At 47.9% G+C, this 23,523-nt stretch overlaps 1 protein-coding gene across 3 annotated transcripts in view; it reads right to left on the bottom strand.

Annotated features, from left to right (window-relative positions):
• The window catches only part of COBL (cordon-bleu WH2 repeat protein), a 260,358-nt gene that overhangs the window by 111,367 nt on the left and 125,468 nt on the right, over positions 1 to 23,523 (bottom strand). For all 3 annotated transcript variants that reach the window (XM_044245688.1, XM_044245687.1, XM_044245686.1), the window contains exon 7: positions 349 to 531. In XM_044245688.1, coding sequence (XP_044101623.1) covers positions 349 to 531 — 183 coding nt within the window. The remainder of the gene's footprint in view (positions 1 to 348; positions 532 to 23,523) is intronic.

The following is a 23,523-nucleotide window of genomic DNA, read 5'->3' as shown; positions in this document are numbered from 1 at the left end:
CCCTTCCCCATACACTCTCCAGATTCTCGCAGTGTCCTGGCCCACGTGATTTTCTCACGAAGCGATCCTGATGATGCCCCAGATTTCAATGCTGAAGAGAGAACAGACACTAGTCGGCAAGCACAAGCCTCTCGTGACTAAAAGCACAAAAGCTTTCCCTCCTCCCACGGCTGAAGTAACTTCGGCGTCTCACCTTGACTTCCTACGGGAAGTTTCACTTTTCACCCCAACGCTCTCCCTGCTAAAACCACCGACTTGGAAGGATCGTAGGGCATGCAGGAAACTTCTAGAGAGAATCACGCGTCCATCTAGTGGATGCACTGGTCCCGAGAGCCGCCCTCTGCCTACCTTTTCCGAGACTTTGTCCTGCGCTGGTGGCCCCGCGCCCGGCAGGGTTGGGGGAGGGGGTGCCCGCCGCTTCTTCAGGTCCGATCTCACAGATACCCCTGAGATGTTGCTGAGCGACAGCGATGGGCCCAACGTGACGGAGCGAGAGTTCACTGACGGGGAGTTGGGTGTCGTCAGGTAGCCCTGCGAGGGGAGAGACAGACAGAAAAGCTCATCAGTGCAAGGTGACTTCTCTGGGGGCCGACGCTCCAGCCTGACCCCAACTGCCGAACCGCCCCTCCAAGCCTCTGAGGTCACTGCCACCGATGGGCTCGGATGGTCTGTGTTCTCACTTCCCCTCCAGCCGAAGCCGCTGCTGCAAGGTTTATTTTCGTCACCATGAGGGAACGGTGGATCCTTGCCACCTCCACGCACACGTACCAGCTGAAACTGGCTACTACTCCTGACCAAAGTGCAGGTGTGAACGCGCCTCCTGAAACCTCAGCCCGTCATAGGAACAAGGTCTTAGGTGCTGAAGAGCGGAACGGAGAGTCAAGAGGAACATGGGTCCTGGAGAAGAAGCCTGTCTTTAGGGGTGCTGATGACGCTGACCACACCTCTGGTCACTTGGTGACCTCCCTCGCCGCCACCTGTTCTGGGGTCCTTGGGGACAGACACACACACCTTAAGAGCACCCGCTGAAGGAGCTCATGGGGGGAGCTTTCATATGAATGATGGGTTCTCTGTAGTTAAATATGTAGGGGGGCACCTGGTTGGCTTAGTCGCTGGAGCATGTGACCCTTGATCACAAGGTTGTGAGTTCAAGCCCCATGCTGGGCATAGAGCTTACTTAAAAAATAAAAATTAAAACAACATGTAAAGGAAACCCATCACATTCAGCAGCAGCCCAGTGTTTCCTGCACTCGGCCTCTAGTCCTATTCTGTTCTGCCAGCGTATTATCATTCAGTTCCCCAAGAACATCTTTGAGACTCAGATTTCCTTGTCCATAAATATTAAAGGCAAAGCAAACACCAAGATTGCTTTTGGTGCAAGTTTGTGCTTCCTCGGAGATGCCAAGCGCCAGAAAAATCCAGTGCCTTGTTCATGAAATGCACCATTCCCAAAGGAATGGGGGGTGGGGGGAGTCTACAGGAAACAGGCCAACACCCAGAAAATCTGTCGATGCCTATTTAGGCTTCCGCAGCAAGATGTAAAAAAAAAAAAAAAGTATAAATATTTGCCCCAGTCCTTGCATTATGCAGACAGTGGACTTGTTACCGAGCAAAAAGCCAAAGCAGCACGAACTCTGAAATATCACCTCTTATCTTACATCTACCTCCGTATGAACTATGGGGCCCCAAGGAGACAGAACTTGCATTTACTTAATAATGCAACGTGCACATAAAATAACGTCAGTGAAGCAAAGCAGAGGACGATCTTGAAGTCTGGAGCTGGGGCCGTGCTTCCGGGGACGGCTGGCTGGCTGGCCAGTGAAAGGGGACTGCGAGCATTGTTCTGAAGGTTTGTTAAAGCTTATGAAATATGATGGAGAACGAGACACTATGCTGCGTGGTTATCTCTGAAGCAGGCATGGCCCCGTTCGGCATCCCGCAAACATGACATTCTGGACCATGCATTTCACAACCCTGTTGCTAATTGCTCTGTTCACTCCACCCTGTCTAGACTCAGAACGTCAATTCCTCTTGTCCTCAGTCCTCACCACAACTATGTGTGCCTGACTGATCACTCCACACTGCTATGAATTCACCTCTGTCCTCTCCATGCCCTGAGCGTTTTGTGGCTCTGTGCAGAATATTCCCTTAGAAGTACTTTACCGGTCATCCATTGTATACTGATTTCAGGCTTTAATTCTATAATCCTACTGCCATTAATAGTACTCTGACATCTCAGTGAGGCCCTGAACATGGTTCTCCTGGTAGAGCACCCCCCATGCATACATGGGCAGGGGATCTTACAGTAGGAATGTTCCCATCTTTAGAACAGGAAAATTCCATTGACTTCAAATTGTTGTCAGCATCTAGCATATTCCTGTCATGTTAGAGGTGGTTTCCGTCTGCTCTGATACATATTTTTGGGAAGAATGTCCTCTTAAAGGCCAGGTAAGATGATCTTAGAGAAAGCCAGGAGCTCAGAGCACACCTCATCCCAAGCTCTTGCAAGCCGTGGTGTCTGTTACCCCCAACAGGGGGCTTCTCATGATCCGTTATCTGTGTTGCTGGAACACTACTCAATTTTGATACGACAGGTTTATTTAGTACCGGTCTGCTCCATCTGGGCCACACAGATCTCTCCCAACACCCCACTATTCCCACTCACAGGCAGGCAAATCTCAGGGTCCACTAGACCAGGGTCCAACAACACTGCTCAAGAATTCTGCCATTCAGTTGTGTTTCCCAACCTTCAACCCACGGGTGGCCAAAATATTCAAAACATTTTGACTGGCCAGAAGATATCTGTGAGTCAATTTTTTTTCCCCCTTTTTACCTTTTGACTCCCTTCATCCATTTCTCCACCCTCCCCACCCTCCACTTCTGGTAACCACTAGCTTTTTTTTTCTTCTTAGATTGCATGACAAGAGAGATCACACAGTATTTTCTTTCTTTACCTACCTGACTTATTTCACTTACGTAATGCCCTCAAGGTCCAGCCATTTTGTCATAAGTGGAAGATTTCATTCTTTTTCATGGCTGAATAATATTCTATTATGCATATGTAAAATATATATTATATACACACATGTACAGTTTCTTTCTACACATGTCTGTAGGTTGTTCTGTGTTTCTATACCTCCACTATTGTAAGTAATGTTGCAGTGAACATAGGGATAAGTGCATCTTTTCTCAGTGTTTCCATTTTCTTTGGATAAATACCCAGAAGTGGAATTGCTCGATCTTCCGATAGTCCTGGTTTTACTTTCTAGAGGAACTCTTTTCCATACTGTTTTCTGCAGTGGCTGCACCAATTTACATTCCCATCAACAGTGCATGAGTGTTTCCTTTTTTTCCATCCTGAAACTTGTTATTTCTTCTCTCTCTGATTATATCCATTCTACTGGGTGTGAGGTGGTACCTCATTGTGGTTTGGATTTGCAGTTCCCTGATCATGAGTGATGTTGAGCATCTGTTTACCTTTTGGCCATCTACATGTTTTTTGGAAAAAAAAATGCCTATTCAGATCAGCCCACTATTTAACTGGATTGTTTGGTTTTTTTTTGCTACTGAATTGTTGGAGTTCTTTATATACATTGGATATTAACCCCTTATCAGGTAAATGATTTGCAAATATCTTCTCCCATTCAGTAGATTAATTCCTTTGTTGTGCAGAAGCCTTCCAGTATGGTGTAGTCCCACTTGTTTTTGCTTTTTGTGTCAAATTCAAAAAAATCATCACCAAGACCAATGCTAAGGAGCTTACTACTTATGTTTTCTTGTGGGAATTTTATAGTCCCAGGTCTTACATTCAAATCTTTAATCCATTTTGAGTTAGTTTTTGTGTAATGGTAAAAGTTAGTGGTCCAGTTTTCCTAACACCATTTATCAAAGAGAGCATCCTATCTATTGTACATCCTTGGCTCCCCGTGATAAAGGAACTGACCATACATGCATGGGTTTATTTCTGGGCTCCTTAATCTGTGTCATGCATCTATGTGCCTGTTTTTATGCCAACATTATACTGTACTAATTACTATGGCTTTATAATACAGTTTGAAGTCAAAGACAGGAATACCTCCAGGTTTGTTGTTCTTTCTCAAGATTTCTCTGGTTATTCAGGGTCTTTTCTGGTTCTCTACAAATTTTACGATTATTTATTCTATTTCTTGAAAAATGGGATTGGAGTCTTAATAGAGATTGCACTGAATCTGCAGATTGCTTAGGGTAGCATGGACTTTTTAACAATATTAATTCTTGTAATCCATGAGGATGGAATATCTTTTCCTTTATTTGTGTCTTCTTCAATTTCTTTTATTAATCTCTTACAACTGTCAACATACAGGTCTTTCACCTTCTTGGTTAAATTATTCCTTGCTATTTTGAGGCAATTGTTAAATGGGATTGTTTTCTTAATTTCTTTTCCTGATAGTTTTTATTAGTGTGTAGAAGCACCACTGATTTCTATATATTGATTCCATATGCTGCAACTTTATTGAATTTATTTGTCCTTACATTTTTTTTGATGGTATCTTTACGGTTTCCGCTGTATAATATCATGTCATCTGCAAATAGTGACAGTTCTACTTCTTCCTTTCCAATTAGGATGCTTTTTTCTTTCTCTTTCTTGCCAAACTGCAGTGGCTGGGACTTTCAATACTGTGTTGAATGAAAGTATCAAGGGGGACATCCTGCTCTTGTTCCTGATCTTAGAAGAAAGAGTTTCAGCTTTTCACCATTGAGTATGATGATCACAGATGCAAAAAATCTCCACAAAACATCAACAAGCTGAGTTTAACAGTACATTAATAGGAACACACACCATGATCAGGTGGGATTTATTCCAGGGAAGCAAGAATGGTTCAACACCGGCAAATCAGTCAATGCGATACTACCAGATCAACCAGATGAAGGATAAAAGTCACAGGATCATCTCAGTAGACCCAGAAAAGGCATCTGATGGAAGTCAACTTCCATTTACGATAAAAACTCTCAACAAAGTGGATACAAAGGGAACATATCTCAACATAATAAAAGCTGTAGATGGCAAGCCCATAGCTCTGTGGGGGTTAACTCTTACCTTCCTTCTTTCTCCACTTCTGGAATCTGTACATAGAATATAGAAAACAATCTATGGAAGAACTTGGGAGGAAAACACTATTAAGTCGCATATCCTTTAAAATGATGACTCATCAGTATTAAATAAAAGGAAAACCAGGATAATCCATATAGCTCAGAATCGGTAAAGCCTGGCCCATGTTTCATTCCAGTTTGGGGGCTTTTCTCCTGCTACAAAGTAGCAAAGTTTTATAAGGGACAGACCGTGGCTTTCCAGCAAGGGATCTGGTTTCCTGTTCTGGTCCAAATGGGTCAATAACTTTTTTTTTTTTTTTTTTAAACATCAAGTCCTTTTCTGTAGGGGAATGAGTCATGCCCTTCCCTAAGGGTTGGCACTGAAAACCATATTTTGGCTATTACTATCTTATTTTTCAGGGAGTTTTTCTCCTGTGACTTCAGCCCGATAAATCATTAAGGGAAAAGCCATGGATAATGGAGAGAGAAAGGAACAAGGTGAACACATCCTTCATATCCACACTTCATGAGACTTCAAACAGAGGGGAGTAAGCTTGGCCAGACCGGCTGCTGCCAGCTGGAGGGAAGTCAGATCGGAGACAAGGCTAAACTCTTGGATTAACAACACCACTGATACACACTTACTGCACTCTGTGTAAAATGATCACTTGATCCTATCTCCCACGCATATCTGGGAGGAGAAGAAGAAAAGGAGAAGGAAACTCGTAATTCCAGCATCTGAGTGTCCACTCAAAATGAGGTCAACGCTGTGACAATGGATTTTGCCATAGAGCTCTAATTTCAAGGAAAGAATCGTTATCACTGTTTCTGCTGGCAATGCATTCCTCATCTCAGCATGGTCTCCTTATGTTTGACTGTCACTGTGACCCTGGGGTGCTACACTGCTGGCTGGGACAATAGCATCTGCACACATTCCAATCAGTGGCCAGAACACCCCACTGCCCCAGGCTCAGTGGGGAGCTCAGTCTCAGAGCAGCCATGAGCTACTGGGTGGTAGATGGATGCCCTTGATGTGGCCCTCAAAATGAGTTCACCCCTCACCCACCAGGATGGTAATGCAGCCCCAGCCCTGCACCGTACAGCAGAGGGCACCCCCAGCTGTCCCGGACTGAGGGCTCCCACGTAATCCTAACGGATGCTCTGGGAGGGCTAGGTTTCCTCACAATCACTGTGGGGTCCACAGCACTTGCGTCTTCACTTGATTGACCAGAGGTCAGTACTATGCAAGACACCAAGTCTATGTCCAAGGTAAGCACTGCTCTTTTCCACTGAGCTCAGACTGTCACGGTTTGCCTTCCTTTGCTTACGTTCTTACCCCCATCTGCACAAAGCCTGTTTACAAACACAGCCTGGTGCACGCCTGAGGAGGGAATGGTCCCTCCATGCGAACAGGACTCAGTGAACTCTGGCCAGAATGTGCTTCTAGGCAAGAAAGACAAATGGGTCATCTGGTCATTGACATCTTTCTGTTGAAGATAAACTGGTGGGGCGCCTGGGTGGCTCAGTCGGGTAGGCATCTGCTTTGGGCTCAGGTCATGATCCTGGGGTCCTGGGGTAGAGCTCCACATTGAGCTTCTTGCTCGGCAGTGTGTGGGGGGATGTCGGCTTCTGTCTCTCGCTCTGCTCCTCTCCCCTGCTGCTCGTGCTCTCTCTCTCTTTCTTAAATAAATAAAATACTTAAAAAAAAGACAAATTGGTTTTAAAAAATAAGGATGAGTAGTCATTTCTGTTCCCATTTCTCAAAACTATCCATTCTGGCAAATATGACTAAATCTTGTAAGAACAACTGTGTAATTCCATCTACTGAAAGTCTAAAGTCAGAGTAGATCCTTTGATGTGGCTAGTGAGGCATTCAGGTACGGCTGTCGTTCACAGATTAAGGGAAGCATTTTGGTTACAGTGGGTGTAGTTAAAATAGCTGTTGGCAATCCTACTGGCTCATGCTCTTCTAAATTGGATCAGACACTTTTAGGATGGTGCCATCTTGAAGTTTTGATGGTGAGGAGAGCTGAAGCCCAAGAACAACTCAGGACAGCCCAGCTGCCTGGTGCTGGGATTAAATCCAGTCCTGGAGCCCGGCTGCATCACCTCTCCTTACACCATGCTGCCCCCTCCTGAAAGGCTTGACTATCACCTTTCTCCCTTTCTGATGCCGTGTCCCAGAATCAAGTGGGAGAGACGATGCAGTCAGACCTGCTGTCCCCACCACCTCTCCTTCCAGGCCTGGGTTTGGCAGAATCCAGGGCAGGATTACGTGCCGCAAACCAGATGGGGCAGACAGACCCTGCCGTCCTGCCCACACGCAGGGGACCGGCCTGGCAGAGCAGCCCAGACATGTTCTGGTGAGGGAGGAGAGGATATTCTCATTCCCATTCCAGGATGGTCCTGGGCAATGGGTGGGGCAAAGTTCCCTTCCCAGGAAGGTGTTCCATTTGCTTTCTCTTAACTTCAGGGCAGGACCATCCTGATAGACATGCCCATAGGTGAACCCCATAGCCCAAGGAAAGGGGGTGCTGGCTTCTGGTACCTGGGACTCTGGAGCTGGTTTGGAGTAAATGCATGCCAGGAGGGATGAAGCATGCCAACATCATGGGAAGTGATCCCGTGAAGGGCGGGGGGTCAGAACTTAAGAATCCATGTTCTGTTAGGTGAGATGATGGGAACCACCCGTTTTCTTGGCCACGGTCTCCACGGGAATGCCTGAGGGGTGGCATTTCTTTAGAGGAAAAGCTGCAGAAGCTGTTTGGTGGAGATCGATATTTCCGCCCCCAAAATACGGGGCCTCACATAAGCTCTTTGATGGTGCTAAGCGTCACAGCAATTCTGGGACATTTCTCCACAGGCAGGATCTCTTCTGAAAAGGGGCAAACCAAGGGCACCCCACGGTAGGGTCTGACTTTCTCCTAACAACACTCAGTGAAGGCATGGGGGGTGAGCTCTGATCCTCTCAGCCAACTGTGGCAGGACCGTCTCTAGAGCGAGACCTGTTCGCAGACACGTGAATGTGCAGAGCCTGTTGATTACGTACAACAGGCGACTTCAGTAATGACAACCTCAGAAAGCTAGGGCTTCCTGTGAGCTTGTAAACGAGAAGGAAACAAGCCCCTGTGTAGATCAAGATGGTAATAGGAGCTTCCCACACTCAGGAAGGCCGTGATCTTGGTGAAAAGCGTGCCACGTGGCCCAGGGGGCTTGGGAGACGAGCTCCAGACCCAGCGGGCCCACGTGAGAGCACAGACACCACCCGGTACAGAGGCATGGCAGGTGTGCAGGAGGGAAGTCAGACGTATGCTATACATGCTATATATCAGGGAAGAGGACTGGCTGCATGTGGGGCTCTGGGGAGGACCCCAGCAGAGAGTGGTGGGCAAAATTCATAGACCCACATGTGTATGTGTGAGATGCCTGCTGGGTCTAATGTGAGATTCCAGCTCAGGAAACTCAAACCCTGTTTTGCAGGGGAACATTCTAATTCACATAAATGATAAAGCCTGGTAACGAAGAAAGCAAAGGTCTTCCCTTTCAAGTGTGCAGGCCCATCTCCTACCATCTACAAGGCGGCATGCTCTGAATGCCGGCTAGGAAGTTTAGTTTGTTCGGGCTCATCAGCAGTAAGATCTCCTGCGTGGTGCCCTTACGATAATGCATGTTCCCCCAAACTGAACGAGGCCTCTCGTCTGGAGTGGCTGTTGAGCCCATGATTTGTTCCATGGGCCAAATGAGGAAAGGGAACGAGAACCTGGCGGCTGGCTGTCCGTGGTGAGCTGATCCCAGTGCAGAATGAAAAGATGCCATGCCATGACCCACAAACAGAAGCAAGGTGAGAGCAAACCTCTTTGGGCGACATCTGTTTCTAATGCGTGTGTCACATCGGTGAGGCCCCTCTGTTAACTCCAAGGAACTGAGTCACGAGCTGGGGGAAATCAAGCGGAGGAGGTGTCTCTTCTGGTGAATGAACCTTCAAGCAAAGCAGGAGGGTGTTTTCAAGAGGCAGGAATCACCCCGTGGTCCCGCTGTGGCTTTCTGGGTTGAGCTGACTAGCCCTCCAAGGTGTTGTTCAAAAGGCTCATTCCTCATTGGCACATTGCTGTCTTCATGGATCACGTTGCAGAGAGAGCGGCCACGAAATTCCATGTCCGAGGGGCGCCCGGGTGGCTCAATCGGTTAAGTGTCCGACTCTTGATTTCAGCTCAGGGTCATGAGATTAAGGCCCACGAAGGGCTCGGTGCTGGGCATGAAGCCTGCTTGGGATCCTCTCTCTCCTTCTGTCCTTACCCTCTTGTGTGCATGTGCTCTTTCTCTCTCTAAAAAAGCCTGTTTTCAGTCCTTATCGACATCTAGGAGTGGGACTCTGTGTCACATGGCAATATTCGATACTGAACTGACCGGGGAAACCAACAAACAGTTTCCCAGGGCAGGTGTGCTCTTTTGCTTTCCCACCAGCAAGGATGAGGTTTCTAATTCTTCCACATCCCAAATACTAGTTGTTGAAGAAAGTGTGTGTGCCTGCAAGAGCGGGGCGGGGGCGGGGGCAGAGGGAGAATGTCAAGCAGACTCCCAGCTGAGTGCAGAGCCTGATGCGAGTCCCATCCTGTGAGCTGGAGACCATGGCCCCAAATCAGGAGCGGAATGCTGAGTCACGTGAGCCACTCAGATGCCCCTCCTCTCCCCTCCTCCCCCTTCCTCCTCTTCCTGTTAAGTCACAGCCATCTCAGTGGGTGTGAGTGGTATTTCACCACGCTCGGACTTGCATTTCTCCAGCGAACCACCACGGTGAGCGTCCTTTTGTGTGTTTCCTGCCCATCAGGCATCTGCTTTCGATGGCTGAGTTTTAAGAGCCATGGGTCAAGAATCAAGGTTTAGAGCCACTGCTCCAGTCTTTGCCCCCGACCATCACAGCACACGGCCTGGTGTACGGGCGTCTCATTGTTCTCTCTCGGGAGAGAGCTGCAGGGCCTCAGTCGCCAGCACCTTCAGGGGCTCCGACCTCCGCGGGGGCTGACACAAACCTCACCTTCCTGCGCTGGGGTTTGCTCTCAGGCCCTGGACAGGGGTCTCCTGGCCTGGACAGAAGGTCTGCCTGCTGGTTTATGGAGCACACACCCCACAAAAGGGCTCTTCCCACACGCTTGGCTGCTGCTTGGCTGGCCTCTCCTCCATCCTCTGTGAGTCCCTGTGAAACACCAGGGCCTGCCGCCTCTTTTACAATTTCCACAGACGCCACAAGCACCAGAGTTCTGAGGCCCGTGGTGGTGGGTCATCTCTGCCCAGAACAGCACTATCTGGGTGTTTGCCCTGGAACCTCCTGTACCTGAGGGTCTTGGGCAGGTGTGTCCAAGCTCCTGGTTTCTGCCCAAGTCACACTGCCTTCCAGAGTTACATGTGCGTGTGTGTGTGTGTGTGTGTGTGCGTGTGTGTGTCACACTGCGAGCCAACACCTTCCCTGCTCTGGCCACAGCTTTCTCTCTCACTATATGAGCAATGCCTATGCTGGGATGCTCCCTTTGCTGAAACGAGCAGAGAAAGCGATTCTTCTCATTTTTAGGGTGTTTGGGGAATTTTCTATTTCACAGATTTGAGTTATTGCCAAATGCATTTCACTTATTTTTCCAGAACGTCTGGGATTATGTACACAAATGTCGTCACTTACTTCAGACCGCTCTCACATTTTTTTCCCCTTTCATTAAAAACTCTGGCAGTTGACACCGTCTAGGGAGGGACTTCCATGCATTTGTGCATGTGCGAACACACACACACACGCACACTCACACACACACACACGTAACAGAGTACTTATCTCTTCCACAGACCCTCAGACACGGGAGGCAGAGAAGGGGACCCCAAACGTGTTGAGACACAGAGAATGGTCACACCCCAGCTCCACAGGTGACCCGACCACAGTTGCCCACCAACCGGAAAGGCACAGGGCATGTGCTCATCCCACACTGAGATCAGCATCACTTGTGGACCCCAGAAATAGCTTCGCTGTGGCATTCTAGGAAGGACCCCAATACTCAAGAGCTGCCACAGACCATTAAAATTACACTTAACGGGTCATATTACTCTTCTACTGTGATTGTCCTGGACCCAAATGTTACGATTTCCTGGAGAACCCGCAGGGAGCAGGTGATTCTCAGTCTTCCAGGAGAAAGCGGAAATCTATCCTGGCCCTGGGACTCCCCCAGTGCCCTTCCCCAGGGGACCTCATGACCTGCTTGCCTGTGGCCTGTCCATGGCTCACCTGTGGCCCATCCATGGCCGGTCCTTCCTCTGGGTGTCCAGGTGCTTTAATGATCTGTGTTCTGCACGTACGCCCGTGATCTCAGGATAAACCATGCCCCACTCAGTGGTCATGGTTTGTAACACACACACACACACACACACACACACACACACGCTACAACTAGGTTACAAAGATGTAAGCAGCAGTGAAGGAAATGCTGAAACATCGTGTGTCTGAGGGGCCAGAAGAACGTCTGGGAAGTGCTGCAGGGGCACAATATAAACCACGGGCGGACATACGTGTTCCGGAACCCCTGCCAGCTGCTGATTTAAGGTGAGGAACTGAAGCGGAAGCCGTGTTACCACAAGGTACAGTGGGGCAGTCACGTCACTTATTGGGGAAGTCCTTGGAGCTGCCGCCAACCCTCACACTCTCACCACACTTGGCTCAACACGTTACAGCCCAGACATTCTTGGGGTCAGACCATCCCTACCATGGCGGGGCCTCCAGGGTCTTCAGGAGGAGGCAACTGATGACCCCAGCCCACGCCGCAGACCCTCCCCTATGAGCATGGCTACAAAGACCTGCATGTTTCCTGAGTGCGGAGGACCCCTGCCTTAACCCGCTGGGGGTCATCACTGTTGTGTGCTGAGGTTCCCCAGATTCTAGTGCTGTCCTCCTTGCTGGGTCCTGATCGCCACGGGGGACTCAAAGGCTCCTACGACACACGTCGTGTTTGCAAAGAAGCCCTCCTGGCAGACAGAGGATGCATTTTACCCGCACGCCACTGACTCACCACATTCGTGGACTAGGCTTTCAAACTCTCCTCCTTGATTCTCAGTAACAGATCACCATGAATTTCCCTTTGTTGGCACCAATTACCACAACTGGTAGTTACAGTCACAAGATACGGAGCAACTGATTTTCTTGTTTTTCTGAGTTTCTTGTATTCTCTTTGGTAGCTTTGATAATTATTTTATCTCTTTTTAAATTTTATTTTTTAATTTTTTCATTGTGACAGGTGTACTCTTTGCCCACCATCCCCCACCCACCTCCCCACTGGTGACCACCAGTGTTCCCTGTTTTTCTCTCTTTGTTCTTTCCCTCTGCTCATTTGTTTTGTTTATTTTCTTTTTGTTTTTTTTAAGATTTTATTTATTTATTTGACAGAGATCACAAGTAGGCAGAGAGGCAGGCAGAGAGGCAGGCAGAGAGAGAGAGAGGAGGAAGCAGGCTTCCCGCTGAGCAGAGAGCCTGACGTGGGACTCGATCCCGGGACCCCGAGATCATGACCTGAGCCGAAGGCAGCGGCTTAACCCACTGAGCCACCCAAGCACCCCTCATTTGTTTTGTTTCTTAAATTCCACATATGAGTGAGATCATACAGTACCTGGATTTCTCTGACTCATCTCATTTAGCATTACACTCTCTAGCTGACGTCATTATAAACGGCAATTTTCAAATAATTAGAATAAAAATAAGGAATCACCCATATGTGTACGCTAAAACAAATGAAATCTCCCCAAATTTATTTGTATAGTGAGATTCCATCACTGAATTGATTTTTATTTGGATTTAATTAATATGTCACTTACTTATTGAGACTTTGAAATTGCAAATCAATTTGCTAATTAATATTAATATTTTATGACTGAAATATTCAGTCACTCTACTACCAAAGTGTTATTAATGAGAAACTGACACACTTAATATGTGCCATTAATTTTAAGTTGCTGGAGATCTTGCTGTTGCTTCTGTTTTCGGTTTACAGCATGTCCAGTGACCGAAAATCTCATATACAAGGTCCTATTCTCCTACAAAGTAAATAAGTAAAATGGCTGCCAACGGTGAGAAGATGTGAAGTGAAGCCACTTCCTTAGAGCCTCTCCCGAGCTACCATCAAGGTAGGAGCCAAGAGCCGCAGACAGGGCAAGCAGGGCTGGGGATCTGTGGCCCCACCTCAGGGGTGGTGTCAGGGACCGCCAGCGACCCAGAAAGCCCACTGTCCTTCCTCTGACCTTGCTGCAGGGGCTGTCACCCAGGAGCCACTGATGCTACATTTCCCGGGCTCCTGGCAGCCACCTGCAGCCTTGTCATCAAGTGCCACCAAGAAACCGTGAGTGGACAGGACATGCAGAAACTTCCTGCAGAGCCCCTACATCAGCACTCCCTCCAGCTGAGGGACGGGCAGATGACAAAGACTGTCTCACACACCTGTGCTGCGGAAGCTTAGTGCTCATTCCTGTAGAGATCCCATCTCAAGGGTCTATGAGAGGAATCGAGAACTTCAATCGAGGGGCACCTGGGCGACTCGGTCAGTGTAGTGTCTGCCGTCAGCTCCGGTCATGATCCTGGGCCCTGGGATCGAGCCCCACAGCCATCAGGCCCCCTGCTTGGCAGGGAGTCTGCTTCTTCCTCTGCCCTTCCCCTCCCACCCCTTGCTCATGCTCTCTCTCAAGTAAGTAAATTCTATACAATAAAATAAAATAAACAAAGGAGTAAGACACTACGCAGAAGTCGGTTTTTGCCGCTGCACTTGTGAACATGGCATGCGTGCGCTTGACATGTACATCTGAGCCCCCTCTCGCTGCAGGCTCTGCAGCAATCGCTACCCATACAGCCATATGTAATATAATAATAATAATACAATAATAATGATAATGATGATAATAGGGGTGCCTGGGTGGCTCATTCAGTTAAGCATCTGACTCTTGACTTTGGCTTGGGTCAAGGTCGCAGGGTCCTAGGAACATGCCCTGTGCCGGGATTCAGCCCTTACTGCGGAGTCTGTTTAAGATTCTCTTTTTCCCTTTCCCTTTGCTCCTCTCCTCAAACTTGCACACTTTCTAAAATAAATATATAAATTTTTAAAGAAAAATAAGAGCTTCACTTGGAAATACAAAGACCACACAGTTCATATGTACGCTTGACTTCCCTCCGTAGAGCCTAACCCCCTTCCTCGTGCGTGAAGGTTGACTCAGGAGCTGGGGATCTGAGGACAGGGCAGCATCCAGATCAATGAAATGTTGACCCAGTCTCAGTGGAACCTAAACAGAGGCATGACATCTGCTTGGGAATCCCCAAGTTCCATGACACGAGATGTCTGGTATCTGCTCTGTGTTCCACTGTGATGATTTACACGGTCGAGGACCCATGTCGTCAGGAGGGAAGAGGCCAACATCCACTTTGGCCCACCTCCTCTCAACCGCACAGGATTCCCAGCCCACAAAGACAGAGCGGTCAAGGAAATTCAAGTGCAAAGGAAAATCAAACTTTGTCTTTCTGTAGATCATTGTATGCTCAAAGGAATGAGCTTCACCACCATCTGCGTTTAGGATTTGCTCTTATTTTTTGTGCTAAAGCTAGAAAACCATCCAGATGAGGCAGAAGTCCACTTGGCTACAGGAAAATAAATAGCATAGACAAACCACTTGGGAAATATCACTAACTGTGTGTTCTTAAGAGTTCAACCAACATCCTCCGATGACATATGAACGTGTGTACATATTATATATACGCATATGTAATTTAAAACATCTTTCAAGCCAGCAATGGCAAATCTATTCTTTGCTGCCCATTTTGTTTTCTCTTTTTTATCTCTGCGGAATGTCCAAGCAGTGGTTATTGTTCAGGCTGGTGAAATTATCTCTGTTCCTGAAGCACATGGCCAACATTTCTGAAACGCCCCTTCCTGAAGGCTGATCTCGGCATCTCCTCAGCGCTCACCGGCAGGACACATCACATGTATGAGGCTTCCCGTTTGAGAGTCACACTCACAGTGCAACTACAAACCCGCGGTATATGGGGCAGCAAACACTCTTAGCCATGAAATTACAGGTACCATTGCGATCAGGGGATAAGGAGAAACCTCTGGACCTTCTCACCCCGGACAGAAGGTCAGATACTGAGAAGTTGGGAGATCATGGGCGCAGTCTGTTTCTGGAAGTGCATGTTTCCAGTCCAGAGTCAAAAACTGTCCTAGACGTGCACACGCCTGCACACACAGGCACGCAGGCCCTCGCACACCATGGGCAATCATTGACAGCCCCTGGCTCTCCCCAAACAGGCGCCCCCCGGGCCCCCTCCCCTGGTCTTCCTGATGGACCTTGGACCAGCTAGGAGGGTGGGTCCCTGTAGGGCTGCCCCACTCTTCACAGACCTTCCTCACCCTGCAGCTGCCCCCCTTTCTGACCCCACCTCTTGCCAGTTCCCCGGGGCGGGGAGGGGTTGGGGGTCTTAGTTCTCAGTAGCAGCAGCAGCAGCACCAGGGAGCTCATTAGAAATGCCAAATTGCAGGCCCCACCCTGGTGACCTGAGCCAGAATTCTTCCAAGACCTGTGATGCACTTGCACCTAGAACATCCACAGCGCCAAGTGAGGGGCTCCCCGGGTGTGTCTTCCCTAACTGCAGGGCTTGGCCTGGCTCCTCTCTGTAGCCCCAAGAGTCCTGTGGTCCCCTGCGTCTCCTAAGGCAGAGCCTCCACAAAAGTCAGCCCAGTGGGGGGCTGGGCTCTTCCCCTCCCTTGTGTTCGCTCTCCCTCCTCCCATCCCTCTGTCCTCCCTTGTCTGGTTTTTCTCAATGTCAACTCTTCTCATTCTGTGACTCAAGACGCAGACTTCAGAAGACAAATCACTACGTACAGGGCTAAATAATATAAAAATCACCATGCATGTGTACAGACAAATACCCATTTGCTACCTTTATTAAAAGCCCCTTCAAAGGGGCTGTGACCCTCAGGAGTGGAAGAAGGGGACGGGGTACCTTAGGGCAGCTTCATCTGCATGTGTTGTACTTCTTAGCAACTCACAAAATGGTAGGAAGTGAATCTGGCTCCCGAGGAACATTTGCTAACTGTGGGCGGATGACACATGACTTTTTATTTTATTCTGTGACTCTCTACAAATTGGGACTCTGCAGAAATACTTCCCAGAGCTGAAGCCGGGAGAGGGGAGGGGAAGGGAGGGGAGGGGAGGGGAGGGAAGCCAGAGGCCACAGCCCTGCTCACTACCTGTGAGTCCTGGCCAGCAGGGACATCTGCCCAGGAAGAAAAGGAAGGAATCCCGGTAGAGGTGGGGAAAAGTTAAGACGGAAAAATCAAGAAAGTGGCACAATCTAGGAAGGGGAGCAGAGGCCATGGCGAAGGGTAAAATCCAGCCCAAGCTACACAAGGAGGGGAAAGGGAGGCCAGGCCTTGGGAGGCGCCCAGGCCCTCGGGGGAGAGCCATCCAGAGGGCATCTGATTCATGCCACAAGGAGCTCAGCCTGCAGCAGGGCATGAGGGCAGAGCACACTCCAGGGCAGCGACCTCACAAGGCAAACCCCTTTCAGCATCAGGAGGGAGGCAGTTTGACAGATGGCAACCCCATCTGGCCCAGCAAGTACCTGGACAAGCTGGAAAAGAAAGGCATGGAGCTCAGAGGCCAAGGGATGCCCAGGAAGAAAGCTCACTTTAACAAAAGGTGGCACTCCCTTCTCTGTTACCAGGGACTCCAGGAGGCTGTCAGGAGGCTGACACTCCATGTCAACAGCGGCCTGGGGATGCAGGTCAGCACATCCTGAGTAGATGGGGGAGGCCAGAGAGCAGCCAGAGGCCAGGGAGGAGGCTGCGGGTGCCGTGACAAGTCAAGCTGGGAGAAGAGGCAGGACGAGGGTTCAAAGGTAAGTCGAATGCACAGACCCGGGAGGCCACAGTGTGGGCAAGCTACAGTTTCGGTTCTTTCTCAAAAGGTAGGTGGACTCCCTGGAAAGTGTGTCTAGGACCCAGAGGATGTTCCCTGCTGAGAAGAGGAGGGGAGAGTGTCTGGGAGGGGAACACACATAGGACTCTCTTCCGCAGAGTGAGGGGGGGCACTCTGGGCAGTGCGGCGCCTTGTCAGGACCCACCTTCCGGAAGCCTCGCTCTGCCTGCTAAATGCACCAGGAGGACCTGAGGAGGTGAGGCCCCAGCGGAGGCCGTGGACGCGCAGCCCCCGGGAGAGCTGCACTGCGGTGACCCCCAGAGAGAAGAGTCCCATCTACCAGGAAGGGGGCAGAGAGGGTTTGAGGATCGCCCACGGGTGGTGTGAGATAATGGAGAGAACAAAGGGGACACCAAGGTTTTGGCCTAAGTCCCGCAAGGACAGAGCTGCCATCTCCTGAGATGGGACTGACACCAAGGACTGGGAGCTCACTTGTCTCCATGACCTGGTTTCAGAAGCAACTTAGAGGCCACGCTCGGAACCAATGCACCTGCTGGCCACTGAGACTCTGGTCTTATACCTGTCCGTCAAAGAGCAGGGAGAAGGTCAGGAAACCTATGAAGACAGTAGAGGAAAAGAGATACTCCTGTCTTATGGGAACACAAGGAAACCCAGTATTTTGAAAGGGACATTTTCCACCTCTCTTCTCTACAAACATTACATTTTCAGCCAAAAGGTTAAAAATCTGTGTTTCTTCCTTTTGCTCTAAGAACCAAGTATTGGCATTAGGCAGCAGCAATCAACTTCAGCTCTACATTACTCTCATTCTAGGGATCCCACGCTGCGGGCACCCGGGTGGCTCAGTGGGGTTGAGCATCTGATTCTTGGTCATGGCTCAGGTCATGCTCTCAGGGTCGTGAGACTGAGTCCTGCATCGGGCTCAATGCTCTGTATGAGGCTGCTTGAGATTCTCTCTCTCCCCCTTCCTCTGCCCCTCCCCCTCCACTTGTGTGTGTGCACGCTCTGTCTCTCTAAAATAAATAGAAAAGAAAGAAAGGCTCAAGAAAACACACAAAGTGATGGAAACCTGTGCCGGGCTGTAAGCATCTATGTGATTCCCCCATCCCACTTGTAAAACTTTCCATAGGCCGCCCCTCTCTTAATTTTGAGTACAAAATGCATTAGAGAAAGGTGGAAAGCCATCGAAAGAGCCCTTCAAAACTTATTTATAATCAAAATGAGTTCTACATCACAAACACGTGGCTCAGCCCTCTGGACATATTTTCCTGCTCTCCGTTTGTGGATGGTCCAAAAAACAGAATCAATCAGGTTTTCCAAGGCCGGGCTCTGCTTGTGGAACACTGACCCCTGGTGGCAGAAACGGGTCAACACACCCTCCCAGAGTGTCTTTGCAAGTTCTTCCGGATCCCCTTAGAGGCTGGATTTGGGCTCAGGCATTCGGAGTGCAAGTTCAGCATCTCCAATAAGCGGGGGACCCAGGGGAAGCTGAAACTGTGGAGTTTCTTTTACAACTTAGTTTGGAATGACTTTTCCGAAAGAAGTGCTGTTTCACTGGTGGGCGTCCCTATAAACTTCTGGGCTCCTCAGTGCAGGCCCCCAACACCGCAGATGTCCCCATTAGGATCAGACTACTCTGTGGGGGGCACTCCCACCTGGTCCCCAAACACGGATTCTCCATCCATGAGAAGGAGGCACTATGATGATGGAGGATTTCCATAACTGCCTCGACAGGGCAAGCGGTCAAAGGGCCCCAGACAATTTTAATTTTGTTTTTTGTTTTTTGGGGTGTGTGTGTGTGTGTGTGTGGTTTTTCTTTCTTTGTTGTTGTTATTGTTGTTTGTTTCTGGTTTTTGGTTTTTTAATTGAGACACTGATTTTTGAAAATCAGTCACCAAAAAGACTTTTTAACTTTATGGTAACGAACAGTGCAATGGCATCTGATATAGCTCACATTGATAAATTTTAATTTGGTCAAATTTATATAATCTGGCTTTTTTTCTAACAAAGGCAAGGCACCCATAAATGGTCAGTTACTATGGTTCATTTGCCAACTTGCCCAATGGCCCACAGTTAGTAACAGTCACCAGGATGAGAACTTGGGTCACTTTCCTCCTCCATCCGAGCATTCTCCACTTTATGGGACCGATGTGGTATTCTGAGGTGTGTGGCATTTTTGCATGCACAATTACAAATTAACTCAGGTATCTCGTTCCGTCAATGTGCATGGTTTATCACTGCTGTTCATGTGATTTAGGGACAGGTCAGATGGTGGGAACAGTGTGGCCTGAGTGCCATGTCCCCTCACCATTAATCACACCCAGGGATGATGGACCACGTCCCCTCCATGCGTCTCAGGGCCCAAAAGCGAGAGATGAGGGAACTGTGTGCTCTGCATGGACACGGAAGGGAGAGTTTCTCAGAAAAATGCAAAATCCCAGGAAAACAGCTTGATATTACTTGGGAGGTGATTACATTTACTGATTCAAGGACCCTTTCAGAAAATGAGGATGATTCCTGGAATAGAGTAAACTTTGGCTTACATGAAATTACTTTTCAGGGAAGATCTGATTACTTTGGCCATCCTCATTAGGATATTTTCTTTTAAGGAAGTCTGGTGGCTCAGTTGGTTGAGTGGCTGGTTCTTGATTTCAGCTCAGACCACGATTTCAGGGTCTTGGGCTGAAATCAAATCATCCTGCATTGGGCTCTGCACTCAGTGGGGAATCTGCTTGAGATTCTCTCTCTCTCTCTGCCCTTTCCTCCCACTCTTTCTCTCTCTCAAAGAAATAAATTATTTTTATAGGATATTTTATTTTAATGTAAATCTATTCTCTTCAGAATATTTTTTTTTCTCTCTTCAGACTCCTACGATGAACTGCTCATATTTTAAGGGAAAATAAACAATAGTTCCTGCAGACCTTCTAGTAAAGCTCTGGACGAGCTTACTGACATTTCAGAAGGCTTCCCAGAGCGTTAGGTGAGCTCTGTGACTGCTGATCCTGCAGAGTGGGCAGGGCTGTACCCACTATACAGATGGGGAAAGTGGAGACAGAGAGGTCCCCTTGCTGTACGAGACTGAAAGCCTTGCTATTTCACCTAAAGTCAGTGGGGTGGGCAAAATTTATAAAAACAAGAGCACACTGTTCATAAGGAAAGTTCCATCACCAACACCCCATGCTTGGTAGACGCGAGCAAAATATCAAACCTAAGTTAAGACATAATGGACATAAAGAAATTTGAGCAGGAGGGGCACGTGGGGGGATCCATTGGAGAAGTGTCTGCCTTTGGCTCAGGTCGTGATCTCAGGGGGTCTTGGGATCGAGCCTCAGACAGGGCTCCCTGTTCAGTGGGGAGTCTGTGTCTCCCTCTGCCTCTCCCCCCGCAATCATGTGCATTCTCTCTGTTGCTCTTAGATAAATAAAAGCTTTAAAAAAAGAAACAGGATCGAACATAAAACCCTTCAGCAAACAGAAGCTGCAGTCCAGATTTGGTCAACTACTCAGCCTCTGGAAGCTGGGCAGCTTCTGCGTCCGTGTGAGGAGGATGAAGCGAGAGCACAGAACTAAGCAGGGGCCCGTCACAGGCTGGCACCATGATTTTATTAAGGGCTGCCCTGCCCTATGGCTTCAAGCCCTGTAAACTCTTCTTTGGAGGCCAATAACGAATCTACCACATTGCAGCTTCATTAATTAACTTTGGGTTTCAGTAAAAGTCCACCTTCATTTAGAAAGAGGAAAAAAAAATCCCAGAAGACACTCCATGTCAATGTATCACACTCGTCCTCCTTTTACAGCTTTGCATTGCACAAACGGACAGACTGCAGAATGAGTGCCAAGGGGGAGTTCTCTGGAGGTTTGATTTCTACTTCTCATTAGGAGTGCATCTGATTACTTTTTCATTTATTTATGCACCACTTACATTTCTTTTTCTGTGAACTTTCTATTTGTATCAATCTTGGTCAGGATGTCATCTTTATTTTATTTTATTTTAAAGATTTTATTTATTTGAGAGAAAGACACAGAGAGAGAGAGAGAGAGAGAGAGGACGAGAGCGGGGTGAGGGGCAGTGGGAGAAGCAGACTTTCTGCCGAGAAGGGAGTCAGATGTGGGGCTCCATCCTGGGACTCTGGGATCATGACCTGAGCCAAAGATGGGCACCTAACCGACTGAGCCACACAGGTGTCCCCACTTTTCTTGTTTTAAATTGAAGTAGAGTAGACACAGTGCTGTATTAGTGTCAGGCATACATCCCAGTGAAGTGACAAGTCCGTACATTATTCAGTGCTCACCATGACAGGTGTGACGTCATATTACACAATGGTATTACAATATTATTGACTGTGCTCCCCATGTTGCACTTTCCCACGCCATGACTGGAAGCTTGTGTATCTTAATTTCCCTTCATCTCCTTTGCCCATCCCCCTCTCCCTCCCCTCCAACAACCACCAGTTTGCTCACTATATTTGAGTCTGTTTCTGTTTGTCTTCTTTTTTTTTTTTTAAGATTTTATTTATTTATCTGACAGAGAGAGCGCACAAGTAGGCAGAGAGGCAGGCAAAGAGAGAGGGGGAAGAAGGCTCTCTGCTGAGCAGAGACCCCTGATGTGGGGCTTGATCCCATGACCCTGGGATCATGACCTGAGCTGAAGGCAGAGGCTTAACCCACTGAGCCACCCAGGCGCCCCTCTGTTTGTCTTTTGTTTGGTTTGCTTTTTAGATTCCACATAGAGTGGAATAGACAGAAAAGATGTGCGATATATACACAATGGAATATTACTCAGCCATCAAATAGAATGAAATTCTTGCCATTTGCAATGATGTGCCATCCACAGACGGAGCCAGAGGGAATCACCCTAAGTGAGGTAAGTCAGATGGAGAAAGACAAACACCTTGTGATCTCACGTACATAAGGCTGTCATTGTTTTTCTAATTCCAATCTCCACTCCCCAACATTTGTCATTTAGATTTTTACTTTGCTGATAATATTCTCTCTTCCTTCTCGTTTTTGACTCAAATTTTTTCCCCTTGAAGTTAAAGTAACCAGAATTTTTTATTAATTATTTTTATTAACATATATTTTTTGTCCCCTGTCAGGGGTACAGGTCTGTGAATCGTCAGGCTTACACACTTCACAGCACTCACCATAGCACATACCCTCCCCAATGTCCATCACCCAACAAGCCTCTCCACTGCCCCTGCCAACTCCAAGCAACCCTCAGTCTGTTTTATAAAGTAAGATTTTCTTATGGTTTGTCTCCCTCCTGATCCCATCTTGTTTTCATTTTTTCCTTCCCTACCCCCCCAAACTCCCCACACTCTGCCTCTCAAACTCCTTATATCAGGGAGATCATATGATAATTGTCTTTCTCCGATTGACTTATTTCACTAAGCATAATACCCTCTAGTTCCATCCACGTCATTGCAAATGGCGAGATATCATTTCTCTTGATGGCTGCGTAGTATTCCATTGTCTGTATATACCCCACATCTTCTTTATCCATTCATCTTTTGATGGACATCTAGGTTCTTTCCATAGTTTGGCTATTTTGGGCATTGCTGCTATAAATTTTCCGGTGCACGTGCCCCTTTGGGTAGCATTTGTATCTTTAGGGTAAATACCTAGTAGTACGATTGCTGGTCACAGGGTAGCTCTATTTTCAACGTTTTGAGGAAACTCCATGCTGTTTGGTTCCAGAGTGGCTGCACCACCTTGCATTCCCGCCAACAGTGTAGGAGGGTTCCCTTTTCTCCACATCCTCGCCAACATCTGTCATTTTCTGATTTGTTAATTTTAGCCATTCTGACTGGTGTTGAGTTGGTATTTCACTGTGGTTTTGATTTGTATTTCCCTGATGCCGAGTGATGTGGAGCACTTTTTCATGTGTCTGTTGGCCACTGGATGTCTTCTTTGCGGAAATGTCTGTTCATGTCCTCTGCCCATTTCTTGATTGGATTCCTTGTTCTTTGGGTGTTGGGTTTGAAAAGTTCTTTATAGATTTTGGACACCAGCCCTTTATCTGATTTGTCTTGTGAGTATCTTCTCTCATTCTGTCAGTTGTCTTTTGGTTTTGTTGACTGTTTCCTTTGCTTTTCAGCTTTTGGTCTTCATGAAGTCCCAATAGTTCATTTTTGTCCTTGCTTCCCTTGCCTTTGGCGATGTGTCTAGAAAGAGGTTGCTGCAGCTGAGGTCGAAGAGGTTGCTGCCTGTGTTATCCGCAAGTTAACCAGCATTTTTGGAAAGTGTTCCCTCCTCTCAATTTTTCTGCTAGTACTTACTTACATGGTTTCAATTTTTACATCTACCTTTCTGTTTGCTTTTTATTTTAGTATTTACAGTGAAAATGTATACAATTTTATCCTTCTCTTTCGGCTCCTCAATGATCTCAAATCTCTGTATAAATAAGTTTATTTCTCCCCACCGATTTGACATGTTGCCTATCAAGTATATCAATTTCTGTCCTCAGTTGGCTCTGGAGTTTCTATTGGGTTTCACTGACTTCTTTGTGGTCAGT

This window comes from Neovison vison, chromosome 4, assembly GCF_020171115.1.
Source record: "Neovison vison isolate M4711 chromosome 4, ASM_NN_V1, whole genome shotgun sequence".
In the NCBI taxonomy this organism is placed as follows: domain Eukaryota; kingdom Metazoa; phylum Chordata; class Mammalia; order Carnivora; family Mustelidae; genus Neogale; species Neogale vison.
The sequence above is the reverse complement of the archived record's forward strand: the minus strand, read 5'-3'. Positions and strand labels throughout refer to the sequence as shown.